Source organism: Betta splendens, chromosome 4 (assembly GCF_900634795.4).
Source record: "Betta splendens chromosome 4, fBetSpl5.4, whole genome shotgun sequence".
NCBI lineage: Eukaryota > Metazoa > Chordata > Actinopteri > Anabantiformes > Osphronemidae > Betta > Betta splendens.
The window spans coordinates 16,436,127-16,460,921 of record NC_040884.2 but is presented as its reverse complement, the minus strand read 5'-3'; the positions used below and the strand labels follow the sequence as shown (position 1 = coordinate 16,460,921).

At 47.9% G+C, this 24,795-nt stretch overlaps 1 protein-coding gene across 3 annotated transcripts in view; it reads left to right on the top strand.

Moving 5' to 3' along the window:
• Positions 1 to 24,795, top strand: part of sema5a (sema domain, seven thrombospondin repeats (type 1 and type 1-like), transmembrane domain (TM) and short cytoplasmic domain, (semaphorin) 5A) — an 88,115-nt gene that overhangs the window by 5,773 nt on the left and 57,547 nt on the right. For all 3 annotated transcript variants that reach the window (XR_003785544.3, XR_003785543.3, XM_029146607.3), the window contains exons 2-4: positions 14,220 to 14,432; positions 21,665 to 21,764; positions 23,838 to 23,883. Coding sequence is in view for 1 of the 3 variants with exons in the window: in XM_029146607.3 (XP_029002440.1) it covers positions 14,285 to 14,432; positions 21,665 to 21,764; positions 23,838 to 23,883 (294 nt within the window). In the remaining 2 variants the exon portion in view is untranslated. The remainder of the gene's footprint in view (positions 1 to 14,219; positions 14,433 to 21,664; positions 21,765 to 23,837; positions 23,884 to 24,795) is intronic.

The following is a 24,795-nucleotide window of genomic DNA, read 5'->3' as shown; positions in this document are numbered from 1 at the left end:
GCTAAGATGACTTGACTTTGATTTTTTTTTAAGCCTTGTGCTGGAGGAAAAGCGGTCAAATACAGTTAAATACTTTTTTACCAACGTGTTTATTTGGTGTTTAGGGATGCGGACATTTTTTTTTATTATTTAAGTTTTGAAATATAATGACTAATATGCTGAATATCGTGATCTGTGTCAAAGCAGAGTGTCTGGTTTCACGTCTGCTCCTGTTTCTTGACCTCAGCTCGACTCCCTCCGACTCGGCCACTTCCCATATATTCATATATTCATGCAGAAGAACCACATAGAAGCAGGAATGCGTGTCTCTTTAGCTTATCGTGACAGCGGGGGGACTAGCAGAAGAAAGGACTATTTCCCTTAATGGGGATTAGGTGAGATCAGCTCAGTCATATCATTATAAACGGGGGATAAAGTGGATTTTGTTGCAGGAAATCTTTTGAGTTGTTTTCGAGCGAAGCCGGGGCGCGAAAAGGAGGGCGCTCCTACGCAGAGGATGCGTCTCCTCTGGACCGGCGCGAGTTGTTGTCATTAAAAATAGACCTCTGCCCTGGTGAAGCACGGGCCCCGTAGCATCCCGCTCTGTTCTGTTCCTGGTTGGAGCAGTACTCCCTCCTTAGCAGCAGTTCAGGGCAAAGGAGGACCGTTCCCCGCAGGGCGGCCTCGCTTTTATTGGCGTCAGACGAGCTCAGAAAGCGGGAGCCGCTTCACGTGTTGCGCAACACGGGGTGGAAACTGTGGCCATCGATCACGGAGCAGCTGTGTGAGGTGCTTTTTCTGCCTTTTAGCGGTCGAGCGGCTCCTGCAAACACCTGACATTTACGCCCAGAGCCCTGCAAATCATCGAGGCCAAAGACGAGATGTGTTTTTTTTCTCCGGACATCATAATATTAACAGAACCATACATTCACCCTGCGAGGGAAGTGGGCCTCTGTCTTATTTAGAGAGGTCAGGGTGGAGGTGAAGGGTCGCCTCCACTTTTATGGGCTGCGTTGTGCATAAATAAGGCGACAGCAGTTTCTACTTTAGACGGACCCTCCGACCCCGGAGTATCACCATCACCCCCGCTGCTGTTTTAACCAGCTCAGCATTAACAAAATACAAAAAGGCAAAAGAAAAACAGTGAAATTCTAAAGGAGTTTAATTGCAGGGTCCAGTCACACGACGTCCTGCTTTTGTTGTAAAGCAGCAGCACAATGCTCTGCACCCAAAGAAGCAATTAAGCAAATCATACAGTTCCTTCTGCCTCAGTGGTTGGACCTTAACGCGCAGCATCTGATTCGGCACTCGGCCGCTCACCGGCTCAGACAGATGAAGACGCGAGGGTTAACGTGCGGGAGCGCTGCTTGGAGCCGAGCACACCTGGAGGCCACATGTGGCTCGGCCCGCCTCCCGCCTCCCGCCTCCCAAAACCCCGGCGTCATCATCGCAGCCGAGGGCGGAGGCCATCATTAAGGCCTTATTTATGTGCTGGCTGCTGTTTTATCACCTCCAGACACGGCCCCGCCGCGCACGCACCCAGAACAACAAGCTAATTGTGGGGGGGACTCGTCTAATGGGAAAGGTGCAGACGTTCCCAGTCTGGGCCAGATGTGGACGGGCCCCCGTTCGCCTCGTTCGCACCTCGCCTTGTTTATGTTTACTCGCAGGCCGTGAACTTTCCCGCGCGCGTCTGGAGAAGGGACAACGTCCGCTTTGGTTCGCAACAACAGCTCATGACCTGCACCTGGAGCTGGCGGGAGGCCGTGCGGCGTCAGCGTCCCCCCCCCGCTGTTTCCTCTCTGTTTCCTTGAAGAGGGAGGAATAAAAACCGCTGCTTTCCCAGCTGCGCCCGTTCCCCCGTTGTTTTCAGGTCCCGATTCAATTACCTCTGTGCGCGCTGCTCACGGTTATGACATGTGGTGCTCATTATTTATGGAAAGCCCAGGTACCTTCACGGCAAATCCCCACATCCTTCTCGCCTTGCGCTTAAGTACCTCTAAAGTCCTCCATCTGCGCCTTTCTATCCATTTCAACTGATCGTCTGTTAATCCCCTCCACTCTCCTCCTCGCTCAAGAATCCTTTTTGTTCCTGCTTAACCTCTTTAACACTCGCCTCCTTTTTCCCTCCAACCTCCGCCATCCTCGCCTCGTCCCCTAATTTCATCTCGTTCGGCCTCTCCTCCTCGTCCACTTCCCCGACTCGTTCATCCATTGTTCCCCTTTCCCCTCATTATCACCGGCCTCCTTCTGGTCAATCAATCTCTGATGACCCTAAAGCCTTTTTCTCGCCTTTTTCTCCGCACCGATCAAACGGGCCGAGGCCCATTACTCCTCTGCGCGATGATTTCCTAGAAAGTCGAGCGTCGCTGCTTTTAAAGGAACCTGTGTCTAATCTGACTTTTAAAACCCACATGGAAACAGCAACCAGGGGCCGCGGAGGCTCTCAGTCATCGCAGCCTCTGACGCACGCGGCTCAGATCTTAATGTTCCAGCAGGGCGTGGGAAAATACGGCACAGTTTGGCACCTAAATGTCAGAGACGGGGAACAAATTGCAGCGCTTGTGAAACAGTTATTCAGTTCTTCAAATAGTTGTCGGCAGATATGTAATATTTGCACATCACACACGTGTGCGCTCGCGTTAACAAAGAGGCGCTTCAGCGGTAATAGATACATTTGGGGTGGCTACACACACACACACACACACACACACACACACACACACACACACACACACACACACAGGAACATCTGTTTCTGGCCCGGCCCAGGTGGACCCCAGGGCTCCACAACAGCAGAGACCACACATTAAACACCTCCCAGTGGTTGTGCGCCTGGCTCTGGGGGATTCAGAGCAGCGAGGGGGTTTTAGCCCAGACCACAACCTGTAATTGTTATGATAATGACACAGGAAGGTATTTGCACATTAATACGCGCCGTCCTTGGGCTGGGAAAGAAAAAATGTAGGTCAGTCGAGCAGGAGCTCGGCGTCTTGTGCGTCTCGTAGCGTCGCAGCCTGCATGAATATGCATCTCTCCGCAGAAAATGTGAGGCTGAACCTAAACATAGAAAGTGAATTAATACATAGAAGTTAAAAGTGATGATATGCAGCTTTGATGTCAAGCCATCAAAGGCGTCATAAAGCCGCGGTGCACAGGGGCAACGATGCCCTCTACTGTATATTTAGCCGCGAGCTTAAATTAGGCCTGTCACAGCTACAGACGCATTCCTCACCGGCCGCGTCTCTTCATCTGTCCAGGAAGTTGATGTAGCTGTTGCTGCAGATTAGATGGTATTGTTTCTGCTCCCAGGTGGTTCTTTTTTGGCGGGTTGGGGGGGCAGCGTGTATGCATTAAAAGAAAGAAAACAGGAGGGAGGATATGAGGATCCCGCCTGGCTGATCGGGTTAGCGCTGGAGCCCGCGGCTGCGAAGGCGCCGAGGCCGGAGCTTGTGTCACGTCTGCGCCGGGGAGAAACTCGGCGCTCGCCCGGCGAAAAGCCATCAGGAGCCGACACGAAGCTTTAAAGTGCAGCGTGCGTAGAGTCGCACACCTGCTCGGCTGCTGTGGACCTGCTGACGCACGCACCGGAGGCCTGGCCCACCCACCCTCCCAGCGGGGGGAGGCAGGGGGAGGCGGGGGAGGAGAACGCTGTCTGTGTAGTAAACCCAGCAATAAATATTGGAGCTCCACTGAATGACCTGCTTCATCCCATGTTTTATTTCGGCTTCACAGTGAGACGCTGCTCGTCTTTAAGTTCAGCAGAGGCGTGAGGACACTCTGTTACTTGGCTCCTTCAGGTCAATTAGAGGCATTTTAAGTTTCCTCTCAGTTTACATAAAATGCATGGAGGTGTTGTTTAAGCTTCAGCGTCCGTCCATCTCCTCATTCTAGCTGCTTCTCCGGTCAGGGGCTGTAGGATCTCGTTATCCAGCTGCTAAACATCTGGAGTGAAGAAGACGCGACGCTCGGTCTGTGCGTTTAGCCGACTGTGCGTTTACGTCTGCACACCTCTGATCATACAACCCCCCCACCCCCCACGCCCCTCTGCCCGTCTCGCATGCCGAGGGCGGGTGATTTAGCAGCGCGCCAGCGGAGTGGATTAGCCGTGCTGTTCACGCTCCCCGTCTGAAGTTTCACGCTTTAAAGGAGGGCAGAGTGTCACTGATCAGAGGAGGAGACAGTGTGGAAACATTACAGTCAGAGCTGATTAGTAAGAATGCAGCGTGACACAGTGAGGGCCCTGCATCAATAATGACACCCCAGAAAATCTGCTTCAACCTCGCTTTCCTTTTTTTTTTGCTGCAGAAGTTTGATATCCTTTCTCTTTGTGGCAGCCTCCACCTCCACCTCCGCCTCCACCTCCACCTCATAACGTCAACGCTACACATTCCGATAAATGCTGCAAATAGAAATTTCAATCTGATGTTGGTAAATCAGCGCTTCATGTGCGCTAAGGTTTTCTATGGCAACACAAGCGATTGCTTCAGAGGTCCAACATCACTTTGCTGCTTTGGCAACTTGTGCTCTGACGCGCCGCTTGTCTGACCTTCCAATTGGCATTTACGCTGGAAATCTACCGGCACACAAGGTTTCTCACAGTGGTTAATGAGGACATGCTGAATGACAACCTGGTCGTTAAACCTTTGGGCCTAAGCGTGTAGGTAATGCAGTCTATTGATGTGGCTGAGATAATGAATGGGCCCCTTTTGGTGTGGCACCGTTGTGTTGGTTATTCTGGAGATATTAGCTAAAAGAACAGACTGTGTCGCTTGATGTAGGATCTCAGTAACAGTGTTGAAGCAGATTCATCATGCTTAAATGTTACACAGGCGTCATGATGCAACTCTGCCATTAAGGATGTCCTGCCCTCCATTGATGTTGTTGCCTTGGCGACCCTTCTCCTCCTTTGCTGTTTACTCCGCCAAGGCCCAGCTTACGAGATGCGCGTGTTGTTGGGCATCTTCAAAAACACCCTTGCCCCCCCCATTCCCCTTCTCTCAGGGAAAATGCAGCGGATCACACAGAAGGAAATGCAATTACGGCGTCCCAGCGGAGTCCTAATCACCAGGCCCCCGATGTTAAAAGTTAGCATCTTTAATGTGTTGAATTTCAAAGACGCAACGCAAATCATTTGATTTACTCAGCCGCATCGTCACGGGGCGTAAATAAGCTTATTAGCCAGCAATATTTAATGTGTGACTCCCATGACCTCAAGGAGACAGGGTGACTTTCAAACAGGGACTGAAGTGAATTTATGTGCAGTGAGTGAACTCCTGCGCTATGATTTCTCTTTTTCCTTAGTTAAAGCCTTTACCTGTGAGTGAACTGTAGTACTACCCTCAATAGTGAGGCCGAAGTATTAACAGATCTAGAGACACACGCCGCCTGAGGCTGAGGTGTAGAGCTTGACTCTGAAGCTACCTGCAAGTCACAGGAGTCCCCATTTTTGAGCAGGCTTGCTGTGAAAGTGGACAAGTCCATTCAGCTTTCGCAAAAAAACCCAAAAAACAATTCTTCAGACTCTTGTGTTAGAAAAAAAGAAGGGAGCGGAGACTGATAGGCCTGCGTCTGTTTGCTTGGTCTACCAGAGACACGATCGCATCGGATGCCTGCAGGCCCCGTCTCCGACTCTGCTCTGCTTCTGTTGTTCCAGTTTACCCCTGGGACGCATGTACGAGACAGTAGCTCCACACACACACACACACACACACACACACACACACACACACACACACACACACACACTCACACACACACACACACACACACACACACACACACAAACCTAAATTCTACTCCAGCTGCATCTGTGTTAAAAAAACTGTTGTTAACCAAACCTATGTCTCCTTCTCATTAATGCTCTAACTTTGTGCTATTGTGCCTGTCTCTGATGTTAACAGGACAAATTACAAAGCCTAGACACTCAACAGACACACACATATGCACACGCCTGTGTAATTAATTGGTTCCAGTGGAGCCCAGAGCTAATTTACTATCCCTCCTGCCACATTTCTCCACATGCAGCAGGACGAGTCATCTGAAGGAAGCTTCCTTATGGCTTCCTCTCGTCCTCAGGCCCTTTATGAGTGTTGAAATGTATGTAGGATTTTTTCTTTCCTGCCAAAGAGGTGGTAGTTGTTGTTGTTGTTGTTTCTCTCCAGGCATATAATTACTGAGCGTAGGAGTTGGCAGCCTGTTAGCCTTGTTATCTTAGATGCGCCGATTGCAAGAAATGCGGGATGATTGATTATAGTGTGCTCCTCCTGCACTCTGCCTCCGTTGACCTATTGGGAGCACATGGGGGCGGGGCCACGTTGTGAAGGATGAACTGAGATACGACATGCACTCCTGAGATCTTTGTTTTTGTGCACGTTGAGAATGACGCGCTAGTTTAGCTTTAGACTGTAAACTCTACTCTCTTAGTTTTTAAATTACAATTAGGAAAATATCTGGTTGTTAGATTTAATTGTGTGTTGACTTTGCCAGATACTGACCTTGTTTGTGTCACTTTATTTTCACAAAATAAAGCTGCAGCTTGGAAGACAGTGTTGTGAGTGTGATGTTAGTTGATTGTTGTGGTGCCAGAAAGAACTTAACTATGAAGTTACAAAAAGCCAAAAAGATGTGCAGAGCTGAGAGGAACCGCAGAGTCAGTGTGGGCTCCTCTCTCTTTATTTAATCAGCTGCTTTTAAATAATGTAATAGGAATATGTTGAATTTTGAGACTGTGGTCAAACACAGAACAAGTGCCGACATGGGCGTACTTCATTGTGCACCTCTGCTGGGAAGTCTCTGTGCATACAGCAAAGTACAGTACAATAAAAGCGTCTCAGCCTCCACTGCACTGTAAGAGATTCCATCCATCATCGCCCCAGTTATCGCCTGTCAGCACTAAAGCTGATATGATTGATAACGATATTAGCAATTCCGTGATTGCGAACTGCAGTACGCCGCGCGGATTAAAGAAGTCCCCCGCTGACGGATTTCAAATTCTCTGCCGATTTCAACTTCCCCGCGCTCGTTTGAGATCCGCCTCGACTCCGCGTTGCGACGGGGACCAATGTCGCTTCGCGCCCCAAACAAATCGCCCGGCCAATGGGCTGCAGCGGCCGCGGCGAGCGCTCGCTTTCATGGACGCGGGCTTCATGCTTGCCTCCTCCTCCGTGTTTGGGCGCTGTCCTGCGCCATCTCGGATCGCTGCCTTCAGATCAGCCATTAGACGCCACCTCACCCCTCACCTCACCCACCGTATTAATATTCCACAGATAACAAAAGGCTTTGAAGTGGAGGGAATCTTTGATGCCAATGCATTACCTGAGCAGTTAATGCAGAGATAATGATAGAAAATTATTCCAACACCCATAAGGGGATTGTTTTGATCATCTTGACAGTGAAATAATAACCTTATTCCTGCAGAGTCTGGGGTTTTGAGTGAGCTGTTAATCTTCCGCTCTACCTTTTGGGCCAAAGTCGCTGGCGACTTTACCGCGAAAGGAATAGAGCAGCCCAAAACTTTATCCAAGGGAGCCGGCAGCAAGCTAACATTTGATTTGCCATCAGAGCGGTGCTTTGTTGAGGGTGTTATGGAAATATCACGTCGTTTTGGGACGGCGGTGACACAGTCTTGGTTTGCTCTCTGAGATTTAAGCCACTCCAGCGAATCCCAGCTTGTTGTGACAACTGGCTCCCTGTGAACAGCACTTCCCCGACACCGGGAGCAGCTCAGACAGTAGCCTGAGGGTCTGGGCTGTACGTGTCACAGTCGCTGTCTCAACAGCAGATCAGTGCCTCGCTCGGCCGCTGGGCTTCTTTTTTCTCCCTTCCCATGAGCTGACGCTCACTTATACAGACGTCTCTCGGCAGCGCTGGCCTGGATGGAAAGGTGGAGCTGGGGCTTGTGGAGGTGGAGTGTTAATTGTGAAATGAGGAGTGAGCTACTGGAACACTGCTCTCTCTGCCTCTTTGGGTTTTTGAATGAATCCAGGAGGTCTTTGTGGAGCAAATAAACTGCGAACTCACCTCCAGCTTCTGTTGTTACATAATTACATGTTTTATCCAGTTTGTGTTTTTCCATTTGCAAATCTCGGGGGTCATGTGTCACACCATTTCCTGGTCCTGGAGTCTTTGCTGGTTGTCTGACATGTGCCTAACGTCTTGGGGAGAAACAGTAGCAATGGATGGAGGACGTCTGGAGGAGGGTTTCTTTTGCATTTGTGCCTTGTCACATTCAAGAATACGGTAGCACATTATTATTTACGTTAGGAGGAAGACGGACCGTCGACAAGGCAGTCGGCTAATATGTCTAATATGTCAGTTCCCATCAAACCCCCAGCAAAGACTAACAATGTCTGCACATATAAAGCACGTCACATTTGATGTTGCACCACTTTCAAAGGCAAAGGAAACCAAGCGACCTCCGAAGTGATTTATTCTCTGTAATTATGAAGTCAGCTGTGTGGGCTACAAGTCCTGACTCTGCTTTACCTTGACCTAAATGAGAAAGTTCTGCTCTGTACACGCAGCTCCACCCCGCCTGCCGCGGGGCAGCAGGAGGACGGGGCCGGGTCGCTGCTAAGCGCTGCCTAGTGAAGAGCGTGGGCTTCTCGCGAGGCGACGCCGCGCGTTTGGCTTTCGCTCGTCTAGACGAACGCGGGCCGCATTTAGGCGCGTGGTAGAGTTAGAGTTACAGGATCAGCGAGTTGAGTAAAAATAACAGCTGAGAGTCAGGGTGGGGCTCTGAGATGAAATTGCCGGGTTCACACAAGACAGTGGAGAGTGTGTGTGTGTGTGTGTGTGTGTGTGTGTGTGTGTGTGTGTGTGTGTGTGTGTGTGTGTGTGTGTGTGTGTGTGTGTGTGTGTGTGTGTGTGTGTGTGTGATGTTGCTACTATTACACTCAGACTCAGACAAGTAAAAAGCCTTTTGCCTCTGTGTTTCACAGAGTTTTCTATCTTGGAAAAACACAAACTAGCGGAGCTACAGCGCATAGAGCCATTACTCAGAAGCAGAGGAGTGTGACGCCGTTTGAAATTGACCCAGAGACTAGAATCCACATTAAAACTTTTCCCCACGCTAGTTTGTTGAGTTGTCGTCCTCCTCCCCGGCACCTGAGTTTCTTCAGCTGTGCTCCTCCATATGCCGCCAGCAGTAAACACACACAGCGGATCACGCAGTTCTGTTTTCCAAGCCCAGCAACGGAGTGGATGCTGGAAGAAGAGTTTCGACAAGTGTTAGAATGCTCATTTCAATTTCAGAATTTTGCACAATTTGAGTGGAGTTGATTCTTTTTCCTTTCTGACTTTGCATAAAAGTAATAATATCAGAGTAAAGTACAGAACCTTTATAATAACTAATGTAAACACAAGGGGGTAACATACAGTAACAGGCCGGCCTGTCATGATGCTGTATCGCCCTTATCCCTGCAACTATGTGTCTATTTGTATGCATGAGCAGGGACTTCATGTGTCATGAACCATAGTATCATTACTCAAAGGCTGCCTGCCTGTGTGCTGTCCATGCCTTTGCCTTGCTTTTCTCCTATTAGCGTCTGTAGTGCTATATTTCTGATAACAGTCCCTGTCACCGTTATAATGAATTGGAATTAAACTGTGAAATGCTTCAGAAGTCAAAGGACTTTTATTCCTATTCTAAAAAAAATAATAGGACCCTCTTGTAGGCACCGGCGTGTGACAGTTATTTCTCCCGTACCCACTGACTTGATCCGGTTCCAGTGGAATCTGGGTTCAGAATAAAGCAAGCTGGGCCGAGGAAGAGGAAGGAAACCAGAGACACTGTGTGTGTGTGTGTGTGTGTGTGTGTGTGTGTGTGTGTGTGTGTGTGTGTGTGTGTGTGTGTGTGTGTGTGTGTGTGTGTGTGTGTGTGTGTTATAGAAGCGTGTATAAGACAAACTCCACACGTGCACATTTGATTTGCGCTCCAGAAGCCACACTGTGCGACGCCGATAAGGTGCTGAGACAAACAAAGCATCTCATCCAGGTTTGCTTATCAATCTGGTCTCTGGGAGAGATGCAAACATTCCCGTGCATGTAATAAATCTGCTCTCCGATCTGAGGGTCGCCGGGTGGAAAGGCCGCTGCCATGCGGCGATAAGCCTCCTGCAGCGATGTCATCGCGCCGGGTTTTTTTTTTTCACGAGGCAGCCATATTCAGAGAGGGAAAAGGTCAGCGAGTGGTAAAAGCCCAGTGAGGCTGTGGAGGGATTGACGTCCGAGGAGAAATCTGACAGACGACAGTAAAAAATATGCCAAAGACAGGCAGCGAAGAAAAGTCAGTCACTCGGCTCTCAGTCTGTGTTTTACGCATCAGTCATCCGCACAGTGAACGCCTCGTCTGTCTTTCTGTCAGTCACTCACACAGTTTGTCAAATGGCTTCACATTCAGGTGGTCATCTAGTTTGCTGGTCATCGAGCCTGTCAGTCAAGATGCTGGGAACTCATAACACTCCATTTTATAATTCCCTGGATTTTATTTAATAATTTCATTCAATTGCAAAGTGATCAGCGTGACCTTAAGAAATCACACTCGGCTTTGCTGTTCGGGGGGAATGACAGAAAATGCCTCCTAATCACGAGACTGCGAAATCAAAGATGCCGATCGGAAGAGGGAGAAACGCAGCACAACAAACAAAACCAGTCAATAACCCGTCTGATGGACATAGAGATAAACAGGCAAACACCCGTTCAATAGCATCCGTCTGTGTACAGCAGCTCAGCGGTGCCTCTGTGTGCTCTGGGTTAAAGTGAAGTCTGCTTGGATTTCACTGGTGTGTGTGGCGTCTGGCCGGAGAGGCAGAGCCGGGTTCGACCCCCGCGCTCTCACCCCCCTGACGGCGTTTGGACAGATGGCTCGTCGCCGCAGCGCTCACATACTGTATGACAAACGCGCCCTCGCGCACGTGTCAGCGTGACAAACGCGAAGCCGACGTTTATTCAGCAGCCTTTTCATTATGTACGGCGTAATTTAAGCATCATGAAGTCCCCCTCAGACGCGATCAATAGCGGTGTTAATATGATCCTCTCTGCACTCGCGACTGCAGGAAGACTTCAATTAATTAGCTAGCTGACACCTCAACTTCCAGAAGATCCAGTGTGTGTGTGTGTGTGTGTGTGTGTGTGTGTGTGTGTGTGTGTGTGTGTGTGTGTGTGTGTGTGTGCGCGCGCGCGTGCGTGCGTGCGTGCGTGTATGTGCGTGCGCGCTGCTTGATCATCCGTCATTATATAAGTTTCATTGTGAAGCACACAGCTACTGACCATCTGAGCGGGTTCAGCGCTCGCCTGCACAAGCTGCGCTCGTCGGATCTCATCAGATCAGATGCGTGATCGCAACCGGAGCGCTTCGCGTTTATGGAAAGTGAAATATCCCGGGATCAGCTGTCGGATGTTTCCCCACCTGCGTTTGCAATCGCGGCCCGCTGGATACCTGTCAGGAGCGGCGTGAGGTGCACCTGTGAGCTGAAGCGGGTGATTTGCCATCATATGCAATAAGAGCCCAGGAGAAATCTGTCATGTGATAAACGAGATTTTGCATGGGCTTCATCCATAATCACTTCTTCCCCACTCAACATTTAAAGTTTAGATGCAGTTCTGATAGAACTCTGGATATTAAATCATTGTATTATCTTCAATTAGAAATACTGTATCATACTCTACAATATTATCTGCCCTGTGTTTAAATGCCATTGTTTACCCCATGGTGAGTTTTTATGACCCGGTCTCCCTCTGCCCTGTGTCCTGCACGTACTGTACTGGTCTAAGATTCATCACCTGGTCTCACGTTGCTTCCAGTGTCTGTACTGGATGTGCTGCAGAGGCCCTGGGACCTCTCCTCTGTTCATATTTGTGGAGAGGGGTGAGTCGGGGCAGGGGGAGGGGGAGGGAGAGGTGGAGGTGGCGGAGGCTTGTGCTAATGCCCTGGAAATGATTTACAGCTGAGGCCGCTCAACAGCGCACACAGAGCTCCTCCAGTTTTCTCCCACAGGACCAGTTGGTGGCTTGTGGTGAGTTAAAGAGAAAATAGGATCCACCAGAGATTTTTGTCAGGGGAATGAAACAACGGTTCAAAAGGTCTGCTTTTAAATCAAGCCACGGCTGTCTGTTCGCTCTCACCCCCAATAAAAACACACAGCGCAGACGCACGTGTGCGTATAAATCAGGTTATCTGGGGTTTTAGAGCTCCTAATTGTTTCACTGTGTAGCCACTGGTTTCCATTAGGCTCCTTCTAGAGATGGGAGCGTTTTGAGGTTCGTTCGAGGATGAACCGTTAGCGTCTGTTCTCACGCTGCACCAGCGATCAACAGCTGGAGGTAGTAAAATAAATCACAACACCGGCAAAAAGGGAGCCAACAATCACAAGTTTGTTTGTAGCAGAACTGCAGATATTCAGATCAGATATTAAAACCACTAACAAGCAGGTGGGAGGTTGGACAAGCAATGTTATTATGTGTTGGTCCTGTTGGAGCGTAGAATATCAGGAATGTCTTTTTCAAACTTCAGTCTTCAGAATAGTTTCCCTAAGTTGCGTTCATACCTGAAGAATGTCCCAGCTAACAGGCTGACGCACTCGCTCAACAGGTACAATGCCTTTCGGCGCGACAAATAGGTAAAAAGTGTCGGGGGAAAGTGGCAGACAAAGAGAAGTGACATGCGAAATGACAGGGTGACTAAAGCAAAACTGAGAAACATTACAGAAGCCGACGTGTGAGGCGTCAAGACGAAAGGGAAAAGGAGCAGAGAGAGAGAGAGAGAGGGAGAGAGGCTGTCACTCGCCCCTGCCACCGATGACAGGTGTTTTACATTTGCTTAGCGGGCGAAGGCGAAGCCGCCGGTGCCTTTTACGCCCCGGACTTTGAACAAATCCTATACAGGCCCCAAGGTCGCGGGCTTATTCATGCACGGGAAGAGCACAGTCAACTTCCCACTCCAGGAGAAAGCGGAGTAAAGCCACTAAACTCCCAGCATTGGGGGGTTTTGAACCCCGGAGATTCCTGACGTTGAGCCGTTCCAGCGCTGAGGGGGGGTCATATATTACAGAGTAGTGGAGGTGGAGCACTGCCACCGCTTCTTTTGTATGTTGTGCTGCTTTTTCACATTTCGCCGTCTTATCACTATCTGGCATTAATACGTTTGGCTTATTTGCAACCTTCCATTCACAGTAAACCCACTCCGGCTCGGAGGGAGGACTGTTCTGTTCTTACTCTCTAAGACTCTTTCCTCCGACGGTACAGCAGATGAAAAGCCCATTTCTCAATGCAATAACACAATATGTGTATAGTTATGGGAAGAATGCGCAGGTTGAGCTACAGAACAAATTCTTGGGCGATAAAGCCGGCAGCGACGATGTTCAGTATATGCGCTCACATACGTATTGTGCTATACAGTCAGCGAGGCCGCGCAGCGTGAATCATTCTTGGTAATAGCATCACATAAATGATTAAAAAGTAATGATGTCGATGGTGCGGGCTGCTCATCAATTCACCCCCACAATGAAAGAAATCACCAACAATTGAGTTGTGCAAACCGCTTTGTTTCTTCATGCAGCCAACGACTCGTCGGGGGAAGCGCGCATCCGCCGTGAGCGTTTCCACGGCGTAATAATCACATTCAGCAATTTGAGGGTTTGGTCGGGAATAAAAACGCGTCAGATTTACAGCAGCTGTAGGATTTAATTGACCCGTGAGAAGCGCCGCGCAGCTGCAAAGGCGCCATATATCATTGGCGCATAAAGAAATAGACTCTTAATAATGAAAAACACGCGAATGCTCACAGCGCGCTTACTGCCTTTCATCATCAGATATGATAAAACCCCCTCTGCAGAGAGAGAGAGAGAGACGAGATGTGTGCAGACACAATATGAGACACACACACACACACACACACACACATACACACACATTACGTGTGGCGTTTGAGGCGATGCAGAGTCATGTCTGATTCATGTTCTGTAGCGTCAGAGGTGAGACGTGTGAAATCCCTGGGTGCCTGCACGGAGCACACCCACTGTTGTCTCTCAGGCGTGAGTCCTACTGTTTTCCTTTTTTTATTATTTGCACCTTCATCTAAGTGGTTCTTGCTGGTATTCCGTCTCCCAGAGTGAATCGCGTTGGTGCAGCGGTGCTGAACTGCGACGCCCTCTTCAACACTTTCACGCTAGATTCAACGCGAACCCTCTGAGCCTCAGTTTGAAACAGCACCCGTCTCTTTCCTCCTTGTGTCCCTCCAGGTGTGTTTCCCCAAATGCACTTGGCCCCTGAGGCCTGAGAAGAAGTGAGCCAAGCCCAGGCCCCCATGGGACGCCCGGTCATCCAGCATGCACTGCTGTTGCTGCAGTGCATGCTGGTCCTGCAGCCTGGAGGCGTGGCCGGTAGGAGAGGACCAGTGCTGCTGCCGGAGTCTCCCTGTCACAGGATGGAGCATCCGATCATCTCGCACTCAGGTCGGTCGAACAAACACATACAGACTCACACGACAGATCATTAAAACGACTCATCATGTACAGTTTACTTCTCCTCCCTGAACTTCCCAAGGTGAGATTAGTTGACCAAGTATGGACACTTTCTGGAACATTCAGTGTTGCTAGGAGACATAAACGTCTTGGATGCGAGTTGCAAGCGAACTGATGAAAAGGCAAAACGGGGCCTGAAGTAAAGAATGCGTCTGGCTACAGATCAGGCTGCTGGGATGTCGTGTTGTGTGCAAATTGGAAATAACATGCAATTAAGTCTATTTTATAGAAAGTACGAGCGTCAAGGCCGCTTAAAGAATAACTGTCACTATTGAAATGTAGAAATGTTGCCCTGCTAATTAGCGTATTAGCTGCCGCAGTAATGAGCCTCATCTCCACAGCCTGGAACATAAACGCTTCGCCTTCTCTGTTTGATGCATGTCAGTGCCCTCTGTTTATTTCATACAAGTCTGCTGAAGACGCTGCGACTTCAGACAAACCTGGTGAAAACGAGAAGCCTGTTTGCGTCCACCTCTGTCCATAACATTTCAGCTTGTGCCAGAAGAAGAAACCTCCCCATTGTTCCGCCTTCGTTTCTTCTTCTCCCTTTGTTCCTTCCCCGGGGACGAGGAGCAGACGCACCCTCCGCCGCTCGCCTCCGCTACGTGGCTCTGCAGTTTCCAGCGTCAGGTTCCATTGTTCGAAGCCTTTGTCTCGCGTTTCTTTTGAGCGGCTAAACTGTAATGAAAAGCTGCGAGACTTTAGCCGAATGAAAATATCAATATCAATCAATGTGGTTCTGTCTACCCACTGAAAAGAGGCTAAATGTCATTGAGCTGTTTTTAGTCCGGCCAGATAATAACGCAGCACTGAGGGAGGAATTGACTGGAGGCCCGAGGTTAGTGCATGTGTGCATAGATTCTCGCGCATCGTCCGACCCTGGACCCCGGTCGTCACCGCTTCCTTGTTACAGCGGCCGAGGGGACGCTCGTCCCTCAGCCCCAGTTTAGTGCAGTGACGATGGCTAACTGCCGAAAGTTAGTCATCGGCTAACGGCTAACGCGACGCGTTCCCGCCGGCGCTAGCGGCATGTGGGGGATCGCACACCGACCAGTGGGTCAGATGTGGTTGATGCGTTTGTGTTTGCTAATGTACCAGAGTGGCCCATTAAGATGCTTCGGCTTAATGCTGTGGTTGAAACATAGAAGCGTTGCTAAAGAAGGGCCAGCGCTTCGGTTCACAGCCAGGCACCGGTTCACTGACGCTAAGGCTTCTGTGCTGGAGAGCAGACCAGAGAAGTCGGTGTCAGCTTGATGGTGAAGACTTTCTGCAGGGACACGTGTTGACAGCGCGTTCGGTGAGAAAGTAGGCTTCATAATCTGATTACCCAACTAATGCTGTTTATGCTCTCTTGCTTTATAAAGCCTTGAGCTTGAGGGCATGTAATTACTAAGAATGACCTTTATTTTCACTTGCACTGTTCCTCAGCGCGTTTCCCCGAGTACAGCACAAGAATCAAGACACCTGCAAACAATCCCTTGATTATTTTTTATTTTTGACTTTTAAATATATGTGGACACACACAGACAGAACTATAAGTCAAACTGTCTTGTGTTTTTGTGTAAATAAAAGCATCGCTCTTCTCTTCTTTTTCGTGGCTTACTGAAGTTAGACCCAGCCGGGTCCTTTTCCCCCCATTGTCGTGGCTGTGTACACATTTCAAACAGTAAGCGACATGAGCTTCCTGCTTGTCGGAGGAACCTCTCCCAGCTTCCCCAGGTCGCATTGCAACGTGACTCCCGAGCACACCGGGCACTATCCGAACGCAATTTCAAGGTTCAACTCCCAATGAAAGGCTCCGTGTTTCACCTTCAGCATTTTTTGTTAGTTTCTGGCAGAAACCACAGGCGACCATCTCGGTGCCGCACGCCTGTATTTAAAAAGGAACATTTTAGGAGATGAAGCCGCGCTGATCTAGAAACAGCGGCGCTCTACGAGGGCGGCGCGTTAGTTGTGTTACTGCTGACTTTTGCACAATCGAAGCAGCATGTTTGTAGAGCAGCTGCAAACTCCCAGAGTCCCATAAAAAGCCTTTTTTATCTAATAATAATAACTCTCCTTTTAACGGCCTGATGATAGTCTTTGTGTGCTTCAAACGCATCTCTTTGTTCAGCGTTGTACAACATCCACAGATGTTTTCAGAGACTGCAAATTATAGTCTTTGCCCCTTTTGAGCTATGAGTCATTAAAGAATATACAGTAGAGGCGCATGCACACAAATGAGAGTAGAAGGATCTGCCTTTAAACCTATTATGTTTGTCTTTTGTTAGTCATTCTGTTTTATGGAATGCGGTGTGTAGCGTATTCTACCACTTCAGCTGTGCTGAGACGACAACAACAGCCCAGCATCACACTTCACTGACAACATAATGGTCTAGGAAAACTGAAGATTACCATGTTATAATTATACGTAAGAGTTACAGCAAACATCTTAGAAACAGTTTTTTTCATTTTTTTGTGCAGACTAACAAAGAAAATCTTGATTATAAAGTTTATTTTCGGCCTCTCTTGGGTTTTGAGCGAAAAGGCAGGTGAGAACCATCTTCTCACCTTCGTCTGTAAAGCTGTTCCTTTAAGGGAGGAGGTTAATTAGTTTTCAGTTAACATGACAAAATTATCGTGACAGTTTCACCTGGGACTGAGATGATGTTTAACGGTTGTGTAAAAAAGTAATGCGCTGTCCTTCCACTGGGTCCACATCTGCTCGCTGCCCTGGTCTGGTGAGAGAGGAGTTAAACAATACGAAGGCCAGGGTGGTTATGAGCCCTCATGAGAAGCCAAGGCCGGGGTTTTGTCTGAGGCCCCAGTGACAGGGTTCCTTTCTCTCTGTGTGATTGTGGCCCGACCGTGGAAGGGCGTGCCTCACATGGGTCTCACCCCACTGGGGACGGCGGTTTCTCCGACTTGGCACAACACTTGGCTGCTACTGTGGCGCGAGGGCTCCGCGGCCTGCAGAGCTCCCTCCTGATCCGTGCGGTGGCTCAAATGTGGGGTTTCGGAGAAGAAAGTACAACGCTGGATTTAGAAGCTGCACTCTCAGTGTTTACCCTTAAGGTGCACTTCCCTGACAACAAGTCTGACGTATCCTGTGAACGCGTGTCATTTGTGGGATTATTCAGGGAGCGGCGCTGAAAGGCCTGGACTTTTTTAAGCAAAAGTCCAGCGAGCGAGGATTTGTAGTATTATTGTGGCTGGAAGCCCCAGAGATACGCTGCATTAATAAAGTGTTGTATTTAACAAGTGTTCCTGGGTGTCGGCTCGGAGGCTTTTAAAGGTTATAAACTGTGGCGTAAACAATGTCTTCACAGTTCAGGCCGAGGGCCGCGTCTCAGAGGAGCGGAACCGGCACACTCGTTTTTTACGGCCACAGACCGAGCTGAGCTTTTATCATCCCTGAATGGCTAGCACGTCGTTAGAGAGAGGAGGGGGAGGGATGGGGGGGTAAACAAATGGCCTCACAGCATTCATAAACGCACCGAGCTACAAGTAGTGTCAGATATCTTTTAATTGGTCAGCTGGGGACGACTCTTAAAACCCTCTAAGACTTTGGCAGCTCAGATTCCAGAGCTTTAACTCCACTGCCTTCGTGCGTGAGGTCAGTGATGTAACGGCCGCGTTTAGCTTAGCTTAGCTTAGCTTAGCTTAGCTTAGCTTAGCTTAGCTGCCAGTGGAACGGCTCTGCCCGTCTTTCATTTACCAACCTCAGTAAAAGTCCCGCAGGTCATTTCCCCACATAATTGATTTGATCCCGTTTTTGTCGTCTTGTTAAAGCGCCGTCTCTCCTCCGCTCGGTCCATTCCAGTTTCCAGTGCGCTCGTGGTTGGCTCTGCATGATTCACTTGCCGCCCGGGGGCCGCCGTGATTTGACGCGTCGGACTTGTGGGTTTTTAGATTTGTGTGTGTGTTTTTTTTTTGAAGCAAACCCGAACTGCCATCGCACGTTGCTTCAGATTTCCTCCAACTGTGGTCGAGTGGTTGTTCCCCGACCACCTGCTCTGAACTGTTTCCCCGCATCCGTTTGACCCAACGGTGGCCGCTCTTCTGGCGCCCGTTCACCACAGCGCTGCTTTTAGAATCTTTTTTATTTATGTCATTGCCTTCTGTCTCACGCGAAGAAAAACAAAACACACTTGCGTGTTTCCTGAATCGATTCCACATGTTGCTGTGGCCGCCAGCCTGGCACTCCTGCCGACTAGTAACTTTAAGCACTGGCTGCCTGAACGCTGGCTGTAAATATTTATATATGCTGTCATTTTGCCTCTGTGTCAACTGCTCCATGTCACAGAGGGGAATAACAAACGGGACGTGAGTGACGGGCGGTACTATTTTGGGGACGAGGGAGACGGGGTTAAGGGGATAAGATGGGACAGAGTGGAGGGGAGGGGTGCGACTGCGTTGGCGTCCCGCCCCGGCTGCGCTCTGAATGTTCATCCTAATCTCCTAGCGTGTGCGCGGTTTCTCATCGGGAGCCAATCCGCAGATTCAGGCAGCCGCTGTACAAGCATGGGTGTGATGTGATTACATTATACAGCTGATACCACCACAAGTAACATGTAAAGCACAACTGAGGTTGGAGTGAATCTAGAAAAAAAGGGGGACGGGGGCTTAGGGGTATTTATTATCTCCTGCTGTGCTTTTCTTTAACGGTTTAACAATAATGTTGATTTGTTGACTCTACACGGGATCGTAAAACCCTCCCAGGATGCCTCTAAAATTAGTTAATACAACCCGTTCAAAAGCAAATGAATAGCAAAGACGTGAACAATAGACCAGGGTTCAAACCAGTGTGATTAGATTCTGTGGTGGAGCCACAGTCTTTGGAAGGCTAAACCTGTGAACCCGAACTGCGATCTGGAAGAACCCGCCGGTTCAGTCGCCTCGTGAAGCTCCGTGCAGCTTTCGTAGGCTCTGAACACGTCGGGTGTGAATGTTTATGAATAGTCCTTGGCCTCAACGCAAAACGCCGTAAATCCTCCGAGTGTCGTTGTGTTCAGTTACAACCTTCTGCCCCCTTTTGCACACTTCAACAAATCTGCACTGTCTTTTTTGTTTTCACATGCACACACACACACACACACACACACACACACACACACGCTCCATCACCCCGTTAGCGAGCCTCCCCTGGTGCGTCAGGGAGATTTATGGGGAGAAACTGGGTTTGTCAAGCATCGTCTTCCCTCGGGGGGTGTCACAGCTACATTTGTATGCTGCGGATTCTCTCCATGCCGTAAAAAAAACAAGCCCGGTGGAGCCACGAGATTGGCACATCCAAACTTTGTTTATCCCTCCAGAATAGGCAGAGCGTCAGCCATTAAGCCCCCCAAAAAAGAAATCTGTAGGGTGAAGGTGGTCGTGATCTCCATGATATTTAGCTCTCTGTTGCTAATGAAAATGTATTGGCGCCGAGGAACCCAGAGACCAGGGAGACATGAAAGACAACACGCAAGAAATATCTCCGCATACAGAGTTATTGTCTCTCAGCAGATGATACTGTTTTGTCAGGAGGGCCAATGTTTGGTCCCACAACACCATCCGGGAGGAGGCAGATGTTTGTCGCGAGCCCCCCGTTTTTCTGGCTCTTGTTTGTCTCCTTTTTCCGAATCGCTCAGAAATCCCACGTTTGTCGCAGAAACCTCGAGTACGTGCGACGCAGCCAGGGGAGCGCGTGCTTCCATTTGAAGCGCTGCCTGACAGGTGCGCCTGAGGAAGCTGATAATGTGTTTTGAAGAGGATATTCACGCTGTCCTCTCCCTGTGTTCCTGATGGAAAGCTCACCGGCAAATTAAAAAAAAAAGCCTCTTTGATTTTCCTTCCTTTACTGAAAATAGCTCTCAAATGTTGGGATGAATGATTTGAAATCACCGTTACTAAAAACTCTCCATGAAGACTTTGCACTATAAAATACTCAGCTGAAGAAAAGCCTCCATCTATGGCGAAGCATAATCAAGTCTGTGTAGGTTGTTATGACTATGGATCAAGCATCAGATGAGTGATGGAGAAGACCTGTCGCCATAATGAACGACTGACCCCCCTCATCTCAGCCTATTGGGTGACCAGACAGTAGACAGGCCGCCCGTGACGCGTGATTCGATTGGTCAGGGGTTAATGGGTTAGGCGCCATGAGAGCAGGCGTGTTGTGGATAAGGTGTCAGTGTCTGTCTGGGATATCTCTGCCTCTCCTCACGGACGCATGTGTTGCGCATACCGTGCTGCAGGAGAAGAGGTCGATTTCCATAAAAGCGAGAATCGCATCCGTCTTCATCCAACGGTATACATTTCAGTGTAACCACTCAATCAACATCAGTTTTAATGGGCGGCAGAACTCCACGAACTCCCAGCTGAGTCATAAGGCGTCTAAATTTCATTGTTCTATAAACTTTCTTGTGTCTGCCGAGGTCTCGCGTGGCAGCGAGCCTGACAGGCACTAATGTCAAGGTACACTTTGATCTGTGTAACATTACTTTGGAATGAGTGACCTCATCAGCTGACGACAGCTTCTCTTCAGGCTCCTATTTGCTTCTTTCAGCAGGGGACCAGGTACCACTGACGTATTCATAGGGCAACGCGATAACAAAGGGCATAAAAATGATGTCATTATACAACAATGGAAGTTCAAAGCAGAAATGCTGTTAATAGAAATATAAGAATCCCATAAATGTACTTAAGCTGTTGCCTGAAGGTGACTGGATCTTAAAGGTGTAGTTATGTAACATTGTGTCAGTCATGACATCACTGGCTTGTTGTATATGGTTTGTACACTTACATCCCATGCAGCTCATTATTTTTAATTGAGTCCCAGTCGATTACTGCAGGTTATACTGATGTGCAGCTCGAGCCAGTTGCATATGCCAATAACGTCTAACCTTATAATCTCATGGTGTAGAACACGCTCTTTAGTTTAAATGTCAATTTAATGTCAACTCTATTATAAGTAATCATAGCCCAGTTAGATTTCACACAAAAGCTCCCACAAACGTATGTTCAATTAAGTGGATATAAATCAAAACAACAGCAGTAGCTGCTCTTATAAACTTGGCCTATAACATGGAGTTTGTTCAGCTCCAAACACACTTAATTCATCAGCACAGCTGTCATCTGCCGCTGTAAGCTCCTCGCTCCTAATGGCTCACTGTCGCTGTGTCCTGTGGTGTCGTTGGCAGAGATGGAGCCGTGGATGTTCAGGTTCAAGGCAGAAGGAACAGTGGATTACTCACAGCTGACCTTTGACCCCGGTCAGAACGAACTCATCGTCGGTGCCAGGTAATCTGAGTTTGTTTATGTTTGTTTGTTTTTTGTTTTTTTCCATATCTGTTTACTCCCTCCCTTTATTGTCTATTGTTGCCTGTCCCTTTATTGTCCTGTCTTTCATTCTCAGTGTTTGTTTATGCATGAGTAATAATCAGTTTCTCTATAGATGTCTTCAAAAGCCCGAGAAAATGGCTTTGGAGGAGATTGTTTCCAAGTTTATTGTCTTTTTGTCTTTGTCAAGCACAGTGTCCCAGTGCGTGTGTGTGTGTGTGTCTGAATTTAAATGAGATCTCTTACATGTTGTGTGTCCATTTTAAAGCTTTGTGTTCTCTGTGTGAAAGAAATTGCATGGTACGCATACGTTCACGCTTGTGTGAGCCTCTGGCTGAGTCCAGATGAAGTATACGTGGCACTTCTTTTAATGGCTCGAGTTGTCAATAGACAGAAGCGCTGCACTACTTATCTCCTGTTCACTATGACGTGAGTAGGAGATAACGGCAGGAAGGAGAGCAGCAAAACAAACAGACACTAAGTGAGCCCAGGGAATTTACTAATGCATCAGAGGAACTACTGTAAGATGGTGAGTTTATACAGTAAGGACAAACAGCCAAGGTATAAAAAAATCTAAATGCTGTATCTGCTAGCTCCTTGACAAAAAGTAACAGTATATTATATTATATTATATTATATTACATTATATTATATTATATTATATTATATTATATTATATTATATTATATTATATTATATTATATTATATTATATTATATTATATTATATTATATTATATTATATTATATTATATTATATTATATTATATTATATTATATTATATTATATTATATTATACGTGTGTTCTGTTGATCCTCTGTTTTTCATTACAAATCACTGAGCCCTATCAACACAATGTACTCCTAAAAGAATTTAATTAAAGATTTATTTGAATTCTCGATTGAACTCAGCAGCTGTTGTGTGTCTGTCTGCGAAAGGTGATGTGGCTGGATGGACGGCTGCAGGCAGGGTTAGAAGTATGAGTGATAATGGAAGGAAAGAGCGATCGATGCAAATATCAATACAGTAAAACAGGGGGCTGCAGCCGCGCCGAGACCCGGCTGATAGCCACTCATCAGGAGATTGATAGATCTCGGGGAGTGCGTTTGTATGTATGTGCATGAAAGTGTGTGTATGTGTGTGTGAAAGAGAAAGAGAGAGAGAGAGATAGTGAGCGAGGGAGCTGTGGCTTAGAAATCTCTAAAATAAGGTATCTGATTTGTGAGAAAAAAAAGCAATCGCAGCTTTTTAAAAAATGATTGCTGACGAGAAAGAAATGATGAATGTGTTGGTGGTAACTTTTGCAAGGTCTCTGCCTCAGGGGCTGTTATTAAAATAAATCAGATAATTGCACAAAGCCGATTCAAAGTTAAAAATGTTTATTTTCTGTTTCACAGGTTTGGAAGGAAGTCAGCTCTGTAGCGTGCGTGTGCAGCTGCTCCTTCTGACTGTTCTTAGAAGAATTTGTCTTTTTGGAGCTGTTCTGAATCTAAAAACATGTGGTGCTTGTTTGTATTATCATAAGGTCTTGATTCCTAAACTGGTCCTTGAATGCACCATAACCTTAAAGGATAGAAATGTGATAAGACATTGACCCAAGAAAAACAGTGAACCCTTTGTATTTCTTCTTTGTAATTTGCCTTACATTTTTAAAAAGTTTCTGACAAAAAGGAATTTCTATTAGACTGAGTTTTCACATTCAGGTTGGACTTTCTTTAATCCTCTTTCCCTTTCTTGCTTTTCTACACACAAACCCCCAGCAGGACGAGGAACAAAACCTTTTACAACCGCGCTGCTTCATCAGCGATTCATTGCCTCGTAATTACAGAGTGAGAAAAATGTAGACGTTCACGTTTGCTGCAGTGGTTGAATCATGTATTCCCTGAGTGCTCTGCCAAAACATTTACATCTCTCCAATGAAAAGGTTAGGTTTAATGTCCGAGCAGGGAAGCGGTTAGGAGCGTCGGATGCAGCAGACCTGAAGGGCAGTCGAACGGACCTTCTAACTCACTCGTCTGTTCCTTTCCTTCACAGAAACCACCTCTTCAGGCTCAATCTAGAGGACCTGACACTGATCCAGGTGAGCGCTAATTCTCATCACTCCCTCCTTTTTTTGTTTTTCTGTCTTCTCAGTCTGACTCACGCGCTTCTCTGGGTGAATCCGCACTCACTCTGTCTGCTCTTACATCCGCACTGGCGCAGGCATCCAGAGACGTGCCTGCCTGCAACAAACATCTCACAGTCGACGCAGTGGAGCTGCCAGCTCCCACAACTTAAAGCTGTTACAGTAAAACGGTTTAGCATTTCGCGTGTCACAACAGCTTCCCATCCGGCAGTGTGATCGTGGGTGTGTTCGGCGGCGTCGTGGGCCGATAGTGTCGTTAAAAAGTTCAATCTAATGTAAGTCGGCGTCGCCTCCTTCCTTCCTCTGGAACTGGATTCGGTTCCACCCATCTCACGAAGCCATTACCGGCTTGTGTAATTCCTTTAATGAGTTGCAGGTAAAAAATAAAACAATCATATGTTTTGAAATGCTAATCAAGAATTAAAGTCTGCTAACTTCAGGGCTGTGCATTGGGCCCATGGTGACAAGTCTAAATAACAGAAAGCCCAATGTGGCAATTATGCTTTTTTTCCACTCGGCCTTTCTTCTCACTTCTCCCACATGTTGTCATTCTGAATTTTTCGCTCCATCCTCTCATTTCTCTCTCCTTTTCTCACTCCTGTTTGAGCCCACACCGCTCCCCGCGGAGCTAAACATTTTGCGACCGACTGAGTTGCCACACAAACACTGACACACCGAGGGATTTTATTACTAGGTGGTAGCAGAAAGGCTTCTCTGATGGTTAGACAACTCTTGATGTTTGCCATTTAAACCCTGGGTAAACCAGGGGAGAGGATGAGGAGGGAGAGAAATGTGAGAATGACTGGCTGGAACAAAAGGCGGGATTGAAGGAGCGGCGTTGATACAAATCCGCCTGGAAAGGGAAAA